The following is an 18,885-nucleotide window of genomic DNA, read 5'->3' as shown; positions in this document are numbered from 1 at the left end:
TTTGTGATTTTCAGATATAGAAAACAGCCTCTGAGAAACTTAGTGTTTTGAAGCGTAGTTTATTTAATAAAGTAGTATTTTCATTTTTCCCATTTTTCCCCCACAGGATCTTTGGTTCTAGGTCATTTCTATCAGAGAGAAGTAGAAGTAGTTTAGGTGGGGATCATTTTTTTTTTCTCTTAACAATTGTTATGATTTTGCTTTTTCACAAGAGTCTACATGTAAATGAAAAGAGAAAAACATATCATATGCCATTGAATATTACTCATCCATCATCTTTTGAAATGCTAGTAGTATTTTTGTATGTTGGATATTTCTCCTAATCTCCTGTTCATCTTCACTATAAGTGTCTTCATTTCATTCTTCCTGCTGACCCTTCCTGCTGAGGACTGGCCTTGAACTCTGTTTTGTAGGGCTTCCTCTCTGGAAGAAAACATGGTCACCATGGAGCAGGGACCACACAACTCACTGAAGGAGACTAAGCTGATATCCTGGAGATGTAGGCCAAAGTGAAGATGTAGGCCAAAGTGAAACCTGCTCAGAGCACTACATGTAATAAGACTGCACACTCCTTCTCTTAGGTAGCTTCTAATTTGTCTGTTGTGCTTGCTAGTTAAAAAAAAGAAAAAAAAAAAAGATTAAATCTTGAGAACCACTGAACTAGATTACGTTACCTTTCAGATTAGGAGTTAAAAAATAGTGAGTATGGTCAACTACCCTAGTGCCTTTAGGAAAACAATGGGATCAATGCTTCAACTATTTTTGAATAGTACACAGCCCACGTGTTACCTGGCATTGTCCCATTCACATAGCCATTGACTGTGTACATTAGGGATGATGTCTGGTTCCAGCTTTTACTTTCATCAAACACAGCAAACATCAGTACATGTTGCTTGTCAAACATCTTCTGTATCCCATCCTCAGTTAGGGTGCCTGTGAAAAAAGACATACTTTTAATAGCATCCCAGATAGAAGGCTCTCATTAGCTATTCCTAGATAACAGAGTTTAAGATAAGCAGCCAATCATAATGATGTCAACTGTAAAGTGTTCTTATAAAAATAGCATCTATCAAGTAATAATGATTGAAGGCTTATTAAAATCCTGGTGCCACCTTGTTTTTTCTGGCACCTGATAGCCTTGAGGAATGGAGCTTTAAAAGTAACTTTGATCTGGCACAGAGAGAAAACATTTGGTGACTGTCAAGGCTTTAGTAAAAGTATCCATTTCTTCCAGTGTCAGTAAGTCAATGCAGGGACTTCCCTGGTGGTGCAGTGATTAAGAATCCACCTGCTGATGCAGGGGACACGGGTTCAAGCCCTGGTCCGGGAAGATCCCACATGTCATGGAGCAACTAAGCCCATGCACCACAACTACTGAGCCTGCACTCTAGAGCCTGCACACCGCAATGAAGAGTAGCCCCCACTCGCCACCAACTAGAAAAAGCCTGTGCATAGCAACAAAGACCCAACACAGCCATAAATAAATAAATAAATAAATAAATTTATATTAAAGAAAATAAGTTAATGCATAGGTACCGTAGCTCATTTGGTAAACGCATCACACTCCAAGTTTAATATAGCTATCTTGCTAGTACATGTAATGGGACACTAGAGAATTGGTTGAGAGGGTCAAGATTAATCCACTCTCATGAGTAAAAAATGCACCTGATAATAAAATGAAAGAAGAGACTTTTATAATTTTAAAATTTTTTCAGTGTCATCACAGTATCTTCTATACCAGACAATGAAAATATGTATTTGTATAGTGAATAAATGAATTAGGAATGTATGTAGGTATGGTATGCGTGTATGTATAGACAGATGGTGAATCCATCACATTATCTCCCACAGTGCAGTTTGTTGTGGTTGTTTGTTTTAATGAAAGATGGGATGAATTTGTTTGGGGTAAAATAAAAGTCCAAGCTTGCTCCTAAGAAGCCCAGCCATTGAAATTTCTTATAATGTCAGTTGAGTGTGTTTGAAACCTACCACTCAAAGTGTTCAGCTTGTTTACAAGAAAGGAACCTGGAGTTTTGTGTGTTTATAGACCAAATTACCGACCCAAACCTCAGATATATTACTCAAAGTTCTTTCCAAGTACTCTCAGCAGAGTACGGACTGCTGTATACTTTCAAAAAGACTTGGCCTTGAGGTAAATGTTACGGATCATATGGGCATGGCAGCAGAACATACTCTCAGACAGAGATTTACTTGGGAGAGACTCCCAGGACCGAGATGAAGGAGGGGTTGAAGATTGCAGGAAGACTGCAAATCCTCAAATATCAGTGTCAAACGATGATCTGGTTTCTGCACCCTTCTCTGCTTGATTTACGAAAAGACACGAAGACACTTCCAAGCCTCATTCCATTATAGTATCTTTACCAATCCAACATCTTTGCTGTTTTGATTTTTTTTTTTTACCTTTCTTACAAATAAGCAGAGGTCCAATCAGTCCAGAGTTGAAGTCGTATACCAGATTTTCATAGGAGTAATAGATATATGTGAGGCATGGAGGGTCATCGTGGGTGGGCCCACTGTCCTCACTGATATTCCACTCATAGGTATATTCTTGGCCCGGAGCTACAGAATCATCCATCCTCTCCACAGGGAATGTGTGGTCAGGGTAAGAAGCACCTGGAGATGTAAAAGCCGTGAAAACATCTGGATAGTTTCTGAGAACAACTTTTTCATCACTCTCAAGTCTGGGGGAACATAAGTTCTCTATGAAGATATATATGCCTTTCTATAGAAAGCCTTCATTATTTGGAAAGATTCACATATATCGACTTCTATGTCTATGTAATTATAAAGGCTTTGATCCATGGTGATCTAAAGTGAACAAGAAATGTTACTAGTACATTATTTAAAGTTTAGCAAGTTAATTTTCCAGAGTATCTAAATAATTATTATTTAAATATAATCAGATAAATGAATCACCTTTGACCAGAAAATCATCTCAGAATATGAAGATGGGTTATATCTTCTCTGTGATGTATGACAAGACATTTTTTTTAAATTTTTAAATTTTTTATTGAAGTACAGTTGATTTACAGTGTTGTGTTAGTTTCTGATATACAGCAAAGTGACTCAATTATATAGCTATATCGATATCTTCTTTTATATATTATTTTCCATTATCATTTATTACAGGATATTGAATATAGTTCCCTGTGCTATACAGTAGGAGCTTGTTGCTTATCTATTTTATATATAGCAGTTTGTATCTGCTAATCCCAAAGACCTAATTTATCCCTCTCCCCTCCCCTTTCCCCTTTGGTAACCATAAGTTTGCTTTCTATGTCTGTGTTCTGTTTCTGTTTTGTAAATAAGTTCATTTGTATCATATTTCATATTCCACATATAAGTTATATCATACGATATTTGTCTTTCTCTGTCTGACTTACTTCACTTAGTATGATAATCTCTAGGTCCATCCATGTTGCTGCAAATGGCATTATTTCATTCTTTTTATGGCTGAGTAGTATTCCATTGTATATATATACCACGTCTTCTTTATCCATTCATCTGTCAATGGACATTTAGGTTGCTTCCATGTCTTGGCTATTGTAAATAATGCTGGTATGAACATTGGGGTATATGTATCTTTCCAGATTAGAGTTTTGTCCAGATATATGCCCAGGAGTGGGATTGCTGGATCATATGGCAACTCTATTTTTAGTTTTTTGAGGAACCTCCATTCTGTTTCCATAGTGGTTGCACCAATTTATGTTCCCACCAACAGTGTAGGAGGGTTCCCTTTCCTCCACACCCTGTCCAGCATTTGTTATTTGTAGGCTTTTAAATGATGCCATTCTGACTGGTGTGAGGTGATATCTCATTGTAGTTTTGATTTGCATTTCTCTAATAATTAGCAATGTTGAGCATCTTTTCATGTGCCTGTTGACCATCTTGTATGTCTTCTTTGGAATAGAAGTGTCTATTCAGGTCTTCTGTCCATTTTTTGATTGGGTTGTTTAGTTTTTTTTGTTCTTGTTGTTGCTGTTATTGAGTTGTATGAGCTGTTTGCCCATTTTGGAGATTAAGTCCTTGTTGGCCACATCGTTTGCAAATATTTTCTCCCAGTCTGTAGGTAAGATATCTTATACTTAATCGCCTGTTAGCATGGGTTTAAGTGGTTGTAAGTACACTCAAATCTGTTTATATATGGTTTTGCTCTGTGTTTCATGTCTTCTTTCCAACTGATGCCACCCTTAGCCCTGTTTTATCAGTTCATCACATCTCCACCATCTGATTATCCCAACTCTTTCCCCAGAGTCTTAGAGTCTATCCTATATGCAATATCTAATTGTCCTTGTATAAAATATATCTACCGTCTGAAGTTTACATGCCTTACTTTGGTCCTTTGTGTAGCCAAAGGCCCACTAGTAACACTTTCATGTGCATTCAACTTTCCCTACTGGTGAGAGACGGGGGAGGATATAGAAATGGTCTTCCTTATTGAAAGAAGGGAACTGTGATGCTGAAGAGTAAAAGCAGTGCAGAGGGTTGGGTGGGGCTTTCAACAACAAAGAGAAGATGTGGCTAGAGATGGAGCAAGTGAGGTCAGGAAGGGCAGAGTTCGTTGTCATAGATAGCACGTGGGAAGGACAGTTACTTCTGAGGCATTCCTCATTTAATTAGGTGAAAGTTTCACATCACTCGCCGGTGCCAGAATTTCTCTTTAGGATACAGTTATCTTTGTTTAGTACAACAGTCAATAAATTTCTTGAGGTGGAAGGTAACACCATCAGACTGTAGATGTGGGTAGAAAATAAGGATCAGAGAAAAGAGCTACAATGTCTTACATAATGGAGTAAAGGGCCAGTGGAAACTACTCTTACTAAAGTGACTGTCGTTTTTGAAAACAAATGGTTAGTTTCTTTTCTTCCCTTCCCTCCTCCCTGTTCCTTTTCTTCTCCTCTTTATTCCTCCCCACTTCTTTCTCTCTCTCACTCGGTCCCCCTTCCTTTCATCATCTTTATTAAGGTATAAATTACAAACAACACAATTCACCAATTTTAAGTACAATATTTGCTGAATTTTGACAGATAAGTACAGTTCTATAGCTACCATCACTATTGAGATACAGAAGATTTCCATCACTCCAAAAAGTTTCCATGTGCCATTTGTAGCCATACCTTTGCCTACACATGCAACCACTGATTTACTGGACACATGCAACCGCTGATTTACTTTCTGTCACTATGTTTTACTTTCCTATATTGTCATATAAATGGAATGACACATCGATTGTGTTTGATTATAGTTAGTATGGTATACCTTCAATCCTTTACTTTTTATCTTTGTCTTTAAAGTGGATTCCTTGAGTTCAGCTTAAAGTTGGGTGTTGCTTTTTATTCAATCTTAAAATCTCTTAGTTGTCGTGTTCTTCCCATTTGCTTTTAATATAATTATTGATATGGTTGGGTTTAAATCTATACCATTCTGCTATTGTTTTCTATTTGTCCATCTGGCTTTTATTCATTATTTTCTTTTCTTTCCTACTTTCTTTTGGATTAATTGAGTATTTTTTATGTTTCCTTTTTATCTCCACTATTGGTTTATTAGCTTTGCTTTGTTTTATTGGTGATGACCTTCAGCTTACAAAATACAACTTTAGCTTATCATGGTCTACCTTCAAAGAATCTTATACCATTTTACTTATATTATAAGAAACTTGCAATAGTATATTTCCATCTTCCCTCTCCTAGCCTTTGTGCTATGGTTGTCATCCATTTCACTTCTACATATATAATATACCCCATAATAAACTGTCATTATTTTTTGCTTTCCAGTTTAGATAATCAGTTATCTTTTTCAGAGATTAAAAATGAAAAAAATTACTCCATACTTAACCATTTCTGGAATTTTTATCCCTTCTTGTGGCCCCAAATATCTCTCTGATATAGTCTTTTTCTGCCTAAAGTACTTCTTTTAACATTTATTTTTCCTGGCCTGCTAATGAGAAATTGTTCCTGCTTTGTATGTCTAAAACAGTCTTTATTTTGCCTTCATTTTAAAAGGATATTTTTCCTTGGTGTAGAATGTCAAGTGGACAGATTGTTCCCATCCCCCCACACCCAGTACTTTAAACATGTCCCTAACTATCTTCTGGCTCACATTGTTTCTAATGATATCTGCTATCATTCTATTTTTTTTCCTCTGTGACTTTATTTTTAAATTAATTAATTAATTAAATTTATTTTTTGGCTGCATTGGGTCTTCATTGCTGCACGCAGGCTTTCTCTAGTTTCGATGAGCAGAGGCTACTCTTCGTTGTGGTGCACGGGCTTCTCATTGCAGTGGCACCTCTTGTTGTGGCACATGGGCTTGGCTGCTCCACGGCATGTGGGATCTTCCCGGACCAGGGCTTGAACCCGTGTCCCCTGCATTGGCAGGCGGATTCTTAACCACTGTGCCACCAGGGAAGCCCCCTCTCTGTGACTTATTTCCTCTGACTGTTTTTAACATTTTCTCTTCATCACTGTTTTCAGCAATTTGATTATGATGTGCCTTGGTGTGCTTTTATTCACGTTTCTTCTTCTTGGTTTTGTCAAGCCTCCTGACTTTGTAGGTTTATAGTTTTCATCACAGTTTGAAAGTTTTTAGCCACTATTTCTTTGAATATTTTTTTCTGTCCCTTACTTTTCTAGGATTCTAATTACAGTTTACCCTTGAACAACATGGTTTAAACTGTGCAGGTACACTTATATGTGGTTTTTTTCAACAAATATGTACTACACCATCCATGGTCGTTTGAATCTGCAGATGCAGAACCACAGATATAGAGGACAGACTAAAGTTACACATGGATTTTCAACTGTGTGGAGGGTTGGTGCCCCAGTCCCCACGTTGTTTAAGGGTTAACTATACACATATGTCAGATCACTTGATATTGTCCCATAGTTCACTGAAGCTCTGTTCATTTTGTTCAGTCATTGTATTTGCATGTTTTATTTTGGATAGTTTCTATCGCTATGTATTAATGTTCTCCAATATTTCTTCTCCAGTGTCTAATGTGCTGTTAATCTCATCCAGTGTACTTACCATTTCAGCTATTGTATTTATCTATAGAAGTTCCATTTATGTTTTTTTTTTAACATTCCATCTCTCTCCTCATCATGCTCACACTCTTCTCTACCTTCTAGAACATATGGAGAATATGTATAAGGACTATCTTAATGTCTTTGCTTGCTAGTACTATCATTTCTATTTTTAATTTAAATTTTATTTTAATATAGTTGATTCACAATGTTGTGTTAGTTTCAGGTGTGCAGCAGAGTGATTCAGTTATACATATACATATATTCATTCTTTTTTAGATTCTTTTCTCATACAGGTTATCCCAGAATATTGAGTAGAATTCCCTGTGCTATACAGTAGGTCCTTGTTGGTAATCTATCTTATATATAGTAGTGTGTGTATGTTCTTTTTCTGGATCTGTTTTTATGGATTGATTTTTTTCTTGATTACGGGTAATGATTCTCCTGATTTTTTGAACACATTAATTTTTATTAACATTGTGAGTTTTACATGTTGGTTTTGGGATTTTATTGCATTCTTGTAATAAGTATTGGATTTTATGCTGACACATAGTTCAGATGCTTGGAATCAATTTTATACTTTCAAGTTTTATTTTTAAAGCTTTGTTATCTCCTGAGCAGCCTATAGTCTAGACTAATTTTGTCCAACTTCTGTTCCTTCTGGTGATTCTACCCAGTACCCATTTATTAGGAGGTCTTTCCACTTTTGATGGTGGGAACATATACTATTCCTGACCCTGTGTGTGGTCTAGGGATTGTTCTGTCTGTTTCTTTTTGGTGGTATTTACCTTACCATTAATACTTTCCTCACATACATGTGCATATTAGTACTTAGTTGAAGACTTGACAGGGCCTCTCACTGGATTTGCAAGAGCTCTTTCTCTGTGGCTGTACAATTCTCTCTAGGACTCTGCCCTACAAATCACAGGTTCCAGATACTATGGCCTACCCAGAGTCTAAACTCTATTTCTTCAACTCAAGGAGATTGCTGGGCTCTGTTTGGGTTCACCCTCATTGTGCTGTGCCCTGGAAACTCTATCCAGGCAGAGGGCTCACCTCATTTGTTGTTATTCCCTCATGGATCATTCTCTTGCATTGTCTATTTTTCAATGTCTGAAAACTGTTTAATGTTATTTTGTCTGCCTGTCTAATTGTTAAGCAAAAGGGTAAATATGGTCCCTCATGTCCAAAAGCCAGACTCTGAGATGCTGAATTTCTATAAGAAATAGTTTATGCTGTAGCAGTGTCAGCTACCCTTGTCTAATTGCACATCATCAGGAAAATCTATTCCACTCAGAAACACTCATGTGAATTTGCATGGCATCAGCATACATTTGGGCTCTCCAGATGGGAGTGGGAAACAAGGAATATGCATCCATCAGCAATGGGGCATTTAGGCACTGCAGCAACATGCATTGCTGTACCACATGAGGTTCTGAGTATGGAAGTCATAGGATAGAAGATTTGAATAGGTACCTCTAGATTCACTGACATGTTCTCCATAGGACACCATTCTATGTATGGAAGAGAATACAACCAAACTTGAAGTAAAATTGTAGTCATGATTTCATTTGCTTTAGAGATAGGAAACAAAGATGGACTTTAATACCCTCAGAAGCTGCCAATTTATTGTAGATGATTAAGCTTAGAGCATAGGGGAAAAAAAAGACTAGTTATGGATGGACCATAAAGTCTTTACTGAAGACAGGAGACTGAATCAGGTTACTATTAGGTCAACACAAATCCAACTGTGTCAACTCATTCCATCAAACTTTTGTCTTACCCACAGGATAAAGACTAAGTTTGTTACTATGGCAGCTGAAGTTATTCATGAGTTTGCCCAGTCTATCTAACCATTATCATCTCCATTTGTATCTCTATGTCATGCATATTTTGTACTGCACAGCAATTTACTATGTCTAAAATATATTCCAAGTTTGCACTCCTCTCTGTATCTCTATAGGCATCACTCTAGGACAAGCCTAGACTCCAGAATTAGCCTGTTAACTGGTCACTGGGATTCTGGCATAAGAGGACCTTCATAATCTATTTCCCAGCCTGTAGACAGAATGATCCCGTAAAACCCCATATCTTACTTTGCCATTTTCCTGCTTAAAATCCTGACAATGGCCTCTTATTTCTTAAAATCCTTAACATTGACCACAGGTCCATTTATGATCTACCCCTACTTCTCTCTCTCCATTCTCAACATGTGTGACTTTTCCCCTTGCTTACTATGTATCATTCACACTTGGGTCTCCTTTTAGTTTCCCAGAAATGCCAAGTTACATCCTAGCTCAGGGTCTTTGTAGACATTATTCCCTCTGCCTAGAGTGTTCTTCCTCCTTTTCTTCCTTTGGATAAATGTGTGCTCATCCTTCAGATGTCAAGTGTAGGCTTATTTCTTCCCCGATCTATGACTGTGCTATTTTTTTCTTCTTTTATAGCACTCACCACAATTTATAATTAAGTATTGATATGTGTGAGATTATATGATTAATTTTATTTCTTCCTACTAGATAATAATCATTTGTACCATGCACATTTCTGTCACTAGAATATGAGCGACTCAAAGACAGGTGCTGGATTGTATTTGTCTTAGTATCTCTGGTGCCTTTCATAGTACCTAGCATGGAGAAGGTGCTCAATGAATGTTTATTGAACTCTTAAGATTTAAGGTCCTATGGTCTAGAAGCAAGGTCATAAAGTCTAAACTCATGTGTATGTTTGTTAGAATTGCATAGTATTAAAAACATATTAAATGCCAACATTAACAATATGGAGATATTATATAAGAATCTGGTTGCTGGTTTCTCTTAAAGAATAACAACAAAAACAAATAAAAACCTGGAGATCTGGTGACACGGGATCAAATTCCTGCATAGAATTTGGCTGGATCTGAGTTCTGGCTGCCCCCTTCAGATAGGACACTAGCTATCTGATCACCAGTCCCTACTGGACTAAATTTTTCATTGAATTACCCTCCTGGCTTCTGTAGGCATCTAAGTTTAAGCTTAACACGGGACTCTGTTGTATCTTTTTTTCCCCCACAAAAGATATCCTTTTGACACTGATAACCAATATTTAATAGGCTGAACTTTCACTCCATTGATAAAAAGGATTTGAGTGTTAAAATTATCAGGAGCTGAGAAATGTTAAAAGCTGAAATAACTTCCTGTGAATAATAATATTATTCCAGTCTAAGTCAAAAAGAAAAAAGAGTTTATGAGGAAGAGTCTCTGCTAATAAACACAATGAATTATCTCTGGAAAGTTGCAAAATAGCTTTGGTAGCAAAGCACAAACAGGACTGATAAGGAGATCTGCCCTCTCAGATTAAACCTTTTTTGTTGACTGGAATTCTCATGGCAAGTTGTTGACTAAAGCTATGTTGAATCAAGCATGATGACCCTTATCAATGCTTCATGCTTTGTGATCTCATGAAGTTAAAAAACAATGTTTCTGGACATAATACTTCCACTGTTCCAACTGTGATTCTACTATAGGAAATTCCTATAGTAGCAAATGGAATTCATAAGCTCTCAAAAGGACAAAATGTGATATTCTTTGTAGGGTGAGAGAGAACTTTTGAAGTTCTTCCTCTTTCTCTGGATAAACATATCCTATAGGTCAGTTTACTCATTCCCTGACCTCTGATATATATCATATAATTTCACAAATATTTAATTAAAAATTGTGATGATACTATAATTAAAATATTTGTGAAATTATATGATTAACGATACTTTCTCCTGCTAGGCTGTGGGAGAAAGTACATGAGTTTGCGAGCAAGAATTGAAATTTCTTGGTTGTACCACTTGCTAACTGTGTGAATTTGCGAAAATTTCTTAACCTCCCTTTCAGCCTCAATTTTCTCATTCATAACTTAAGATAATATAATCATTTTCTAGCAACAATATTATCATTTTGATGGGTTCTGAGGACTGAAAAATATAGGTAAAATGTCTGGCACCTAACCAATGCTATGGCAACCTGTGCTAATATACTTTAGTATTTTGGCTATTTCCTTTCCAAGCCATTTTTAAATTAATATAACCTCTTTCATTTATGAAGAAATGAACTTCATACTTTGATATGATTTATCTTGTGTTCTTAATTTCTCTTAATACATGTGAGAAAGACTGAATCTATTCTAAAGGGGGTAAGAACTAGTAGTAAGATCAGGTAACTGCTCACAATCACTGGCAAAATTAATACGTTTCAGAGCAGGTGGAAAATAACACATGGTCTCTACTTTCCAATCTGGTCCTCAGTCCCTCAGTTTAGTTCAGTAATGATTGTCATCATCATCATCTATGTTCCAGGCTCTGGGCTAGGTGCCAGGGCACAAATGTAAGGAAGACAGCCTGAGACCTTGAGGGGCTCACAGACCAGTTAATAGTAGATTACATGCTGATGCACTGGTTGTGATGGATTTCACTTCTAGATTTCTTCTAGGGCCACTTCAATGGAGAAGCCATAATCAGAACACATTGTTCAACTGTAATGACAGCAACCAATATAATTTTCTAAGAATCACGTAAGAGGCTCTAACACATGCTAGATACAGCAGTGTAACCAATTATCCAACAATATCAAATTTAATTTTAAATGATGTTACATATCCAGGTTTATTTGAACATATAGTGGTCTTTAATATCTACCTCATTGACCAGAGTAAATTACTGAGAATTTCACATTCACATGTTAGTTAAACATAAGATAAAGAGACAGCAGAAGCAAGAAGAACTACAATCCTGCAGCCAAAAACCACATTCACAGAAAGATAGACAAGATGAAAAGGCAGAGGGCTATGTACCAGATGAAGGAACAAGATAAAACCCCAGAAAAACAACCAACTGAAGTGGAGATAGGCAACCTTCCAGAAAAAGAATTCAGAATAATGATAGTGAAGATGATCCAGGACCTTGGAAAAAGAATGGAGGCAAAGACCGAGAAGATGCTAGAAATGTTTAACAAATACCTAGAAGAATTAAAGAACAAACAAACAGAGATGAACAATACAATAATTGAAATGAAAACTACACTAGAAGGAATCATTAGCAGAATAACTGAGGCAGAAGAACAGATAAGTGACCTGGAAGACAGAATGGTGGAATTCACTGCTGTGGACCAGAATAAAGAAAAAAGAATGAAAAGAAATGAAGACAGCCTAAGAGACTTCAGGGACAACATTAAATGCAACAACATTCACATTATAGTGGTCCCAGAAGGATAAGAGAGAGAGAAAGGACCCAATAAAATATTTGAAGAGATTATAGTCGAAAACTTCCCTAACATGGGAAAGGAAATAGCCACCCAAGTCCAGGAAGCACAGAAAGTCCCATACAGGATAAACCCAAGGAGGAACATGCCGAGACACATAGTAATCAAATTGACAAAAATTAAAGACAAAGAAAAATTATTGAAAGCAGCAAGGGAAAAATGACAAATAAAATACAAGGGAGGGCTTCCCTGGCAGTGCAGTGGTTGAGAGTCTGCCTGCCGATGCAGGGGAGGCGGGTTCATGTCCCAGTCCGGGAAGATCCCACATGCCGCAGAGTGGCTGGGCCCGTGAGCCATGGCCACTGGGGCTGCGTGTCCGGAGCCTGTGCTCCACAACGGGAGAGGCCACAACAGTGAGAGGCCCATGTACCGCAAAAAAAAAAAAAAAAAAAAATACAAGGGAACTCCCATAAGGTTAACAGCTGATTTCTCAGCAGAAACTCTATAAGCCAGAAGGGAGTGGCATGATATACTTAAAGTGATGAAACGGTAGAACCTACAACCAATATTACTCTACCTGGCAAGGATCTCATTCAGATTCAATGGAAAAATCAAAAGCTTTACAGACAAGGAAAAGCAAAGAGAATTCAGCACCACCAAATCAGCTCTACAACAAATGCTAAAGGAACTTCTCTAAGTGGGAAACACAAGAGAAGAAAAGGACCTACAACTACAAACCCAAAACAATTAAGAAAATGGCAATAGGAATATACATATCAATAATTACCTTAACATGAATGGATTAAATGCTCCAACCAAAAGACACAGGCTTGCTGAATGGATACAAAAACAAGACCCATATATATGCTGTCTACAAGAGACCCACTTCAGTCCTAAGGACACATACAGACAGAAAGTCAGGGGATGGAAGAAGATATTCCATGCAAATGGAAATCAAAAGAAAGCTGGCATAGCAATACTCATATCAGATAAAATAGACTTTAAAATAAAGAATGTTAAAAAGAAACAAGGAAAGACACTACACAATGATCAAGGGATCAAACCAAGAAGAAGATATAACAATTATAAATATATATGTACCCAAAATAGGAGCACCTCAGTAAATAAGGCAACTGCTAAGAGCTATAAAAGAGGAAATCAACAATAACACAATAATAGTGGGGGACTTTAACACCTCACTTAAACCAATGGACAGATCAACCAAAATGAAAATAAATAAGGGAACAGAAGCTTTAAATGACACGATAGACCAGATAGATTTAATTGATATTTATAGGACATTCCATCCAAAAACAGCAGATTACACTTTCTTCTCAAGTGCACATGAAACATTCTCTAGGATAGATCACATCTTGGGTCACAAATCAAGCCTCCGTAAATTTAAGAAAGTTGAAGTCATATCAAGAATCTTTTTTGACCACAACGCTATGAGATTAGAAATGAATTACAGGGAAAAAAAATAAAAAACGCAAACACATGGAGGCTAAAGAATACATTACTAAATAACCAAGAGATCACTGAGGAAATCAAAGAGGAAATCAAAAACTACCTAGAGACAAATGACAATGAAAACACGATGATCCAAAACCTATGGGATGCAGCAAAGCAGTTCTAAGAGGGAAGTTTATAGCTATACAAGCCTACCTCAAGAAACAAGAAAAATCTCAAATAAACAATCTAACCTTACACCTAAAGGAACTAGAGAAAGAAGAACAAACAAAATCCAAAGTTAGCAGAAGGAAAGAAATCATAAAGATCAGAGCAGAAATAGATGAAATAGAAACAAAGAAAACAATAGCAAAGATAAATAAAACTAAAAGCTGGTTCCTTGAGAAGATAAACAAAATTGATAAACCGTTAGCCATACTCATCAAGAAAAAGAGGGAGAGGATTCAAATCAATAAAATTAGAAATGAAAAAGGAGAAGTTACAACAGACACTGCAGAAATACAAAGCATCCTAAGAGACTACTACAAGCAGCTCTATGCCAATAAAATGGTCAACCTGGAAGAAATGGACAAATTCTTAGAAAGGTGTAACCTTCCAAGACTGAACAAGGAGGAAACAGAAAATATGAACAGACCAATCACAAGTAATGAACTTGAAACTGTGACTAAAAATCTTCCAACAAACAAAAGTCCAGGACTGGATGGCTTCACAGGTGAATTCAATCAAACATTTAGAGGAGAGCTAACACCCATCCTTCTCAAACTCTTCCACAAAATTGCAGAGGAAGGAACACTCCAAAACTCATTCTGTGAGGCCACCATCACCCTGATACCAAAACCAGACAAAGATACTACAAAAAAAGAAAATTACAGACCAATATCACTGATGAATATAGATGCAAAAGTCCTCAACAAAATACTAGCAAACAGAATCCAACAACACATTAAAAGGATCATACACCATGATCAAGTGGGATTTATCCCAGGGATGCAAGGATTCTTCAATATATGCAAATCAATCAATGTGACACACCATATTGACAAATTGAAGAAGAAAAATCATAGGAACATCTCAATAGATGCAGAAAAGGCTTTTGACAAAATTCAACACCCATTTATGATAAAAACTCTCCGGAAAGTGGGCATAGAGGAAACCTACATCAACATAATATGACACGTACGACAAACCCACAGCAAACATCATACTCAATGGTGAAAAACTGAAAGTATTTACTCTAAGATCAAGAACAAGACCAGAATGTCCACTCTCACCACTATTATTCAACATAGTTTTGGAAGTCCTAGCTATGAAAATCAGAGAAGAAAAAGAAATAAAAGGACTACACATTGGAAAAGAAGAAGTAAAACTGTCACTGTTTGCAGATGACATGATACTATATACAGAGGATCCTAAAGATGCCACCAGAAAACTACTAGAGCTAATCAATGCATTTGGTAAAGTTGCAGGATACAAAATTAATGCACAGAAATCTCTTGCATTCCTGTACACTAATGATGAAAAATCTGAAAGAGAAATTAAGGATACACTCCCATTTACCATTGCAACAAAAAGAATAAAATACCTAGGAATATACCTACCTAGGGAGACAAAAGACCTGTATGCAGAAAACTATAATATACTGATGAAAGAAATTAAAGATGATACCAACAGATGGAGCGATATACCATGTTCTTGGATTGGAAGAATCAATATTGTGAAAATGACTGTATTACCCAAAGCAATCTGCAGATTCAATGCAATCCCTATAAAATTACCAATGGCATTTTTTATGGAACTACAACAAAAAAATCTTAAAATTTGTATGGAGACACAAAAGACCCCGAATAGCCAAAGCAGTCTTGAGGGGAAAAAACGGAGCTAGAGGAATTAGACTCCCTGACATCAGACTATACTATAAAGCTACAGTAATCAAGACAATATGTTACTGGCACTAAAACAGAAACATAGATCAATGGAACAAGATAGAAAGCCCAGAGATAAACCCACACACCTGTGGTCAACTAATCTGTGACAAAGGAGGCAAGGATATACAATGGAGAAAAGACAGTCTGTTCAATAAGCGGTGCTGGGACAACTGGACAGCTACATGTAAAAGAATGAAATTAGAACATTCCCTAGCACCATACACAAAAATAAATTCAAAATGTATTAGAGACCTAAATGTAAGATCGGACATGCTAAAACTCTTAGAGGAAAACATAGGAAGAACACTCTTTGACATAAATTACAGCAAGATCTTTTTTGATCCACCTCCTAGAGTAATGGAAATATAAATTAACAAATGGTATCTAATGAAACTTCAAAGCTTTTGCACAGCAAAGGAAACCATAAACAATATGAAAAGACAATCCTTAGAATGTGAGAAAATATTTGCAAACGAATCAACAGACAAAGAATTAATCTCCAAAATATATAAACAGCTCATGCAGCTCAATATTAAAAAAACAAACAACCCAATCCAAAAATGGGCAGAAGACCTAAATAGATGTTTCTCCAAAGAAGACATACAGATGGCCAAGAGGCACATGAAAAGCTGCTCAATATCACTAATTATTAGAGAAATGCAAATCAAAACTCCAGTGAGGTATCATCTCACACCAGTTAGAATGGGCATCATCAGAAAATCTACAAACAGCAAATGCTGGAGAGGGTGTGGAGAAAAGGGGACCCTCTTACACTATTGGTGGGAATGTAAATTGATACAGCCACTGTGGAGAACAGTATGGAGATTCCTTAAAAAACTAAAAGTAGAATTACCATATGATCCAGCAATCCCACTACAGGGCATATACCCAGAGAAAACCATAGTTAAAACAGAGACATGCAGGACTTCCCTGGTGGCGCAGTGGTTAAGAATCCGCCTGCCAATGCAGGGGACACGGGTTTGAGCCCTGGTCAGGGAAGATCCCACATGTCATGGAGCAACTAAGCCTGTGTGCCACAACTACTGAGCCTGCGTGCCACAACTACTGAAGCCCGTGTGCCTAGAGCCTGTGCTCCACAGCAAGAGAAGCCACTGCAATGAGGAGCCCGTGCACTGCAGCGAAGAGTAGCCCCCATTCACCACAACTAAGAAAGCCTGTGCACAACAACGAAGACCCAACGAAGACCCATAAATAAATAAATAAATAAATAAATTTACAGAATAAAGTTAAAAAAAAAAAAAGACACACGCACCCCAATGTTCATTGCAGCACTGTTTACAATAACCATGTCATGGAAGCAACCTAAATGCCCATCAACAGACAAATGGATAAAGAAGATGTGGTAAATACATATAATGGAATATTACTCAGCCATAAAAAGAAACGAAATTGGGTCATTTGTTGAGACGTGGATGGATCTAGAGACTGTCTTACAGAGTGAAGCAAGTCAGAAAGAGAAAAACAAATATCGTATATTAATGCATATATGTGGAACCTAGAAAAATGGTACAGATGAACCGGTTAGCAGTGCAGAAATTCAGACCAGATGTAGAGAACATACGTATGAACACCAAGGAGGGAAAGCGGCAGGGGGGTTGTGGTGGTGGTGTGATGAATTGGGAGATTGGGATTGACATGTACACACTGATGTGTATAAAATGGATGACTAATAAGAACCTGCTGTATAACAAAATACATAAAATATAATTCAAAAATTTTAAAAGAGAATTATAAGTGGAATATATATAAAAACACATAAGATAAATTTCAAATAATTGAATGATTTTAATTCTTACTATACTACTAAAAGATTAATTGTGAACATATTGAAACAAATAAATTTGCATATGGAGATAGATTCTGTAATTATACTGAGTGAGGATTACTAATGAGACAATTTGGGGATAATTTTTCAATGCTTTAATTCTTTTCATTCCAAAGTATTTTCTTTTACCTTTCATCTACAATAAAACAGGCATGTTGTATATTTGATTTTGCAACCTATATAACATGAGGTATGAAATATAAATAGCTATTTAGAGGAAGCATTTATGAAATACATTTTTGGCAAATCTGATTTTGACTTTGTAATCAAAACAAAAAGTTTAAAACTCTTAACCAAAAAGATGAGAAATAGACAGGAAAGACTATTATGCTAGAGCACAAAAAGTCCTTGTTTAGCTTCTCACTAGAATAAATTCTTTATACAAGGGCAGCCCTTTATTTCATATTTTTTCAATTCTGTTCATTTCCTGCTTAGTCCATAGTCAGCTTTGTGATTTGTTTACCCTTGTCATGATGAACTAATTATTTGCCAAGAGCCTCTGAGTGTTTTTTTTCCAAATGTAAAATGGTGCGTACAAGCTTTGGAAAAATTACATAAAGAGCCACTTTGGTCATCCATTAGGGTGCTTGTTCATGAAATCCTCCCTTGTTATTTATTTTTTTGGACAGCTCCTTTCCTCTCCATTTAATAAATTTAGTGAACAGTTCAGTGTGCATTTAAAGATTCAGAACATTCTTTTAGAAGCTATAATTTAGGCGGTGGGCAAATTAGAGTGCTGATGTTTTGTAAAGAGCCTGGTTTCATTGCATAGGGAGTGCAAGTCTCTTTCATAGGAGAGTTCATAGTTTTTAGATTTACAAGAATTATTATATTAGCCCTTACAATTTGTTTCAGGTATTTATCATATACTCAAAGAAGTATCTATATAAGCCCAAAATATCCAGATGCAAAGTGAAAAATGTAATTGACTACATGATGTCAAGCACTGGAATGTTTTGAAAAAATATTTTTTCATATAGAGAATTTGGCAACACTTAGATGCAAAGAACAATCTCTGGTGGAAAAGTTATTCATTTACTTGCTTGTTTATTTATTTATTACTTGGAGAGTTGGCTTACCAGCAGACAGCTGGATATTATAGAACTCATTTTGTTGTATAGTACTCATAATGCAACTCACACATTTAAATTGTGAGAATATAAATCAAAGAATAATATTAAGATTACCTCTGAAACAAACTTTTAAAGGTAATGGACCAAAACAGCTTCAGAAATCTTACTGGACAATAGAATTTGCTCAAATCAAACAGTTCAGCATGTACTGGCTATAGAGTTTCTGAAATTTTAGCCTCAAATTGAAATTCTTTTAGTGATAAAAAGTTTTAAAATGATTAAGTACAGCTGCAGATATTTTAT

At 36.4% G+C, this 18,885-nt stretch overlaps 1 protein-coding gene across 1 annotated transcript in view; it reads right to left on the bottom strand.

Annotated features, from left to right (window-relative positions):
• F5 (coagulation factor V) overlaps positions 1-18,885 on the bottom strand; it is a gene marked incomplete at both ends in the record, with an annotated part of 91,602 nt that overhangs the window by 56,584 nt on the left and 16,133 nt on the right. The window contains 2 exons of the mRNA XM_079697575.1: positions 790-933; positions 2,422-2,634. Of these exons, the coding sequence (XP_079553701.1) occupies positions 790-933; positions 2,422-2,634 (357 nt within the window). The remainder of the gene's footprint in view (positions 1-789; positions 934-2,421; positions 2,635-18,885) is intronic.

The sequence above is a fragment of the Hyperoodon ampullatus genome, assembly GCF_949752795.1.
Source record: "Hyperoodon ampullatus genome assembly, chromosome: 2".
NCBI lineage: Eukaryota > Metazoa > Chordata > Mammalia > Artiodactyla > Ziphiidae > Hyperoodon > Hyperoodon ampullatus.
Note: the sequence above shows the minus strand (reverse complement) of the source record. Positions and strands in the feature narration are given on the sequence as shown.